The 2,279-nt window shown below is 37.9% G+C and overlaps 1 protein-coding gene across 2 annotated transcripts in view; it reads right to left on the bottom strand.

Moving 5' to 3' along the window:
• The window catches only part of LOC101847602 (DNA replication complex GINS protein PSF1), a 12,413-nt gene that overhangs the window by 6,644 nt on the left and 3,490 nt on the right, over nucleotides 1-2,279 (bottom strand). The window contains exons 2-4 of one of the 2 annotated variants that reach the window (XM_005104971.3): nucleotides 1,743-1,953; nucleotides 1,213-1,277; nucleotides 281-373 (exon numbers count right to left, since the gene is read on the bottom strand). In XM_005104971.3, the coding sequence (XP_005105028.1) occupies nucleotides 281-373; nucleotides 1,213-1,277; nucleotides 1,743-1,817 (233 nt within the window). In that variant the 5' untranslated portion in view covers nucleotides 1,818-1,953. The remainder of the gene's footprint in view (nucleotides 1-280; nucleotides 374-1,212; nucleotides 1,278-1,742; nucleotides 1,954-2,279) is intronic. The other variant, XM_005104972.3, reaches the window with a different exon arrangement.

Genomic DNA, 2,279 nt, shown 5'->3' on the forward strand with positions numbered 1-2,279 from the left:
GGGGGGGGGTTTACTATATTTTTGTATGAACAACGATAATAATAATAATGATTTATAATCAACTGCTAGAGAATATTTCTCTTGTGCTATCATCAGAAAAAAGTCTCTGACCTTTCCAACGAAATTTCAAGACAAAACAAGAGAGAGTTCAAGATCAGAAAATACACTTTAATTTAAAGTCATACTATCAAAGGGAAAATGTACACCTTTCAACTTGAGGAAAAAAAGCATTCCTGAGCAGAATGTTTTTCTCTCACAAATTTTTTTAGAAAATACTCACAGATAGGCTAAGAGGCAGCGCTTGTTCCTTTGTATGGCCGCATGTCTGAGTTGGATGGCAGCAAAAACATCAGCTTGGCCAGCTGCATAGTGCCTGTTAAGAGTATGAGAAATACCAATGAGACCGAATCAATAAAAATATACTCCTTTATATACAAAATTGATTATATTAAGTGCTTCTACAAAATATGCTGATAAATTCTAGTTGTTCAGTAAGAGTACAGAGACACATATATATAATATAATATATCAATACAACAGCAGCCATTTGTTCAAAAGGAAGAACGCAAGACAGAAAAAACAAAGGAGGCAAACAGGACCTACCGGTGAAACTCCACCATCTGCTCACACAAAATAAGCCCATCTGGTTACCGTCCAAACACTTCAGTTAATATCATACGGGCAGCTGCTTTCAATTGAAAATTATTGACTTTGAACGAGAAAAATGTCATCCTTTCTACTTTTATTTCCTTCATGTAGCCCTGTTTATGGTTTATCTTTGGGCATTTTCCCCTGCATTAAAGACAAAATGACACTTAAAAGCCAAAAGATCTGAGCTAGCGTGTGTGCTCTTGGCCCGTTCACACAAAGACAGCACTAGCACACGCAATAGAAGTGAATGGTGAGGAAAATCCAGCAGTCATACCCACGGAGTTGAAGTGCTTGGGTCGTGTACTCATGTACTGTAAACTCAAAGAGAGTTTCAAGAACATTCACATCTTTGTTTAGACCGACATATATATAAATTAATACACACCATGATAAAACCTTGCCAGGACTAAGTGAGATCAAAAATGATGTGACAACCATAGAATGAACTAAGCAATCAAAATCAGAATTACAAAACGAGATGATGCCCTTTTAATAATGAGATGTCATCAAAGCAATGCAAGAGGCATTCCATAAAACTTTTTTTCCCTTTATCATGCTTACGCTCTATCCCTGTTCTGGTCGTACAGATTCTGCATCTCCTCAAGAACTTGACGTATTTTGTCCTCCTGAAATGATGAAAAAGTGGTATTGAAAGAAAGTAGGGGTCACTACTTCAGTCAATCCAGTGCTTTAAAATATAGGTTTGTATCATGAATGAAAAGTTATTTAATTTAATATATTTAGCTAAGAACAAAATTCCAGTATACCCTTTACCCTACACATCTCTTTCAATCCAAGCAAGTTATGATTTCACATTACTTAAGTTTGCAACTCTATCACTCATACACCCTGAGGTGCAACTTCAAGAAATTAAGAGGGCCTCCGCCCATCCCACCCCTTTTCGACATATATATTTCTAATACAGCCATAACAGTCTCAAGCCTGTATAGTTGGGCAGTTGGGAATTACAGATGAGAGTAGAATTGTCAATCAGAGGAGAGGGTTTAGCAGTTTAGGGGGCAGGCTCTTCATCTTCATACTTCATCTTTTAACATATCAATTCATTGTAATTATACCACTACTTAACTTACATTATATGGAGAGAGGGTGCCACTCAGCGTACGTTGAAGTTCACGAATCAAATCCAAGGCTTTTTCTGCCAACATGCTGCTGTATTGTTCTCTTGTGAAGTTCTCTACTGAGCCGGCACCGGAGACTTCTCACTCTAGTACTAGCTAGAGTAAAATGGAAAAGAGCTTTCCCGGTAAAAGCACAATCAGTCTTGTTGATGTGTGCCCTAACCTGCAATGCAGAAGCATAATTAATGCCCATTGAAACTGGTGTGTCTGATGTTTAAGTATCACCATACAGGGGCATCAGGCGCATGTCAATTTTTGGGCATGGAGTTATGGATATCATATTTTAAAAATGTTGTTCATTTGTCTTGCTTTGGAAGAAAAATACTCATCTTTCTTGAAAAGTCAATATATTTGAGATCGAAAGAGGTGGGGGTCGGCTGCTGTCAAAGGCAAAATTAGCAAAATAATAGCAGGCTGCTTCTTAATGCCCAGGAACATGCCAGATAGGGTTGCGCACTGAAGCAGACCAAATTTGTGCAGTCCGTTTCA

This window comes from Aplysia californica, unplaced genomic scaffold (genome assembly GCF_000002075.1).
Source record: "Aplysia californica isolate F4 #8 unplaced genomic scaffold, AplCal3.0 scaffold00444, whole genome shotgun sequence".
NCBI classification, from domain to species: Eukaryota; Metazoa; Mollusca; class Gastropoda; order Aplysiida; family Aplysiidae; genus Aplysia; species Aplysia californica.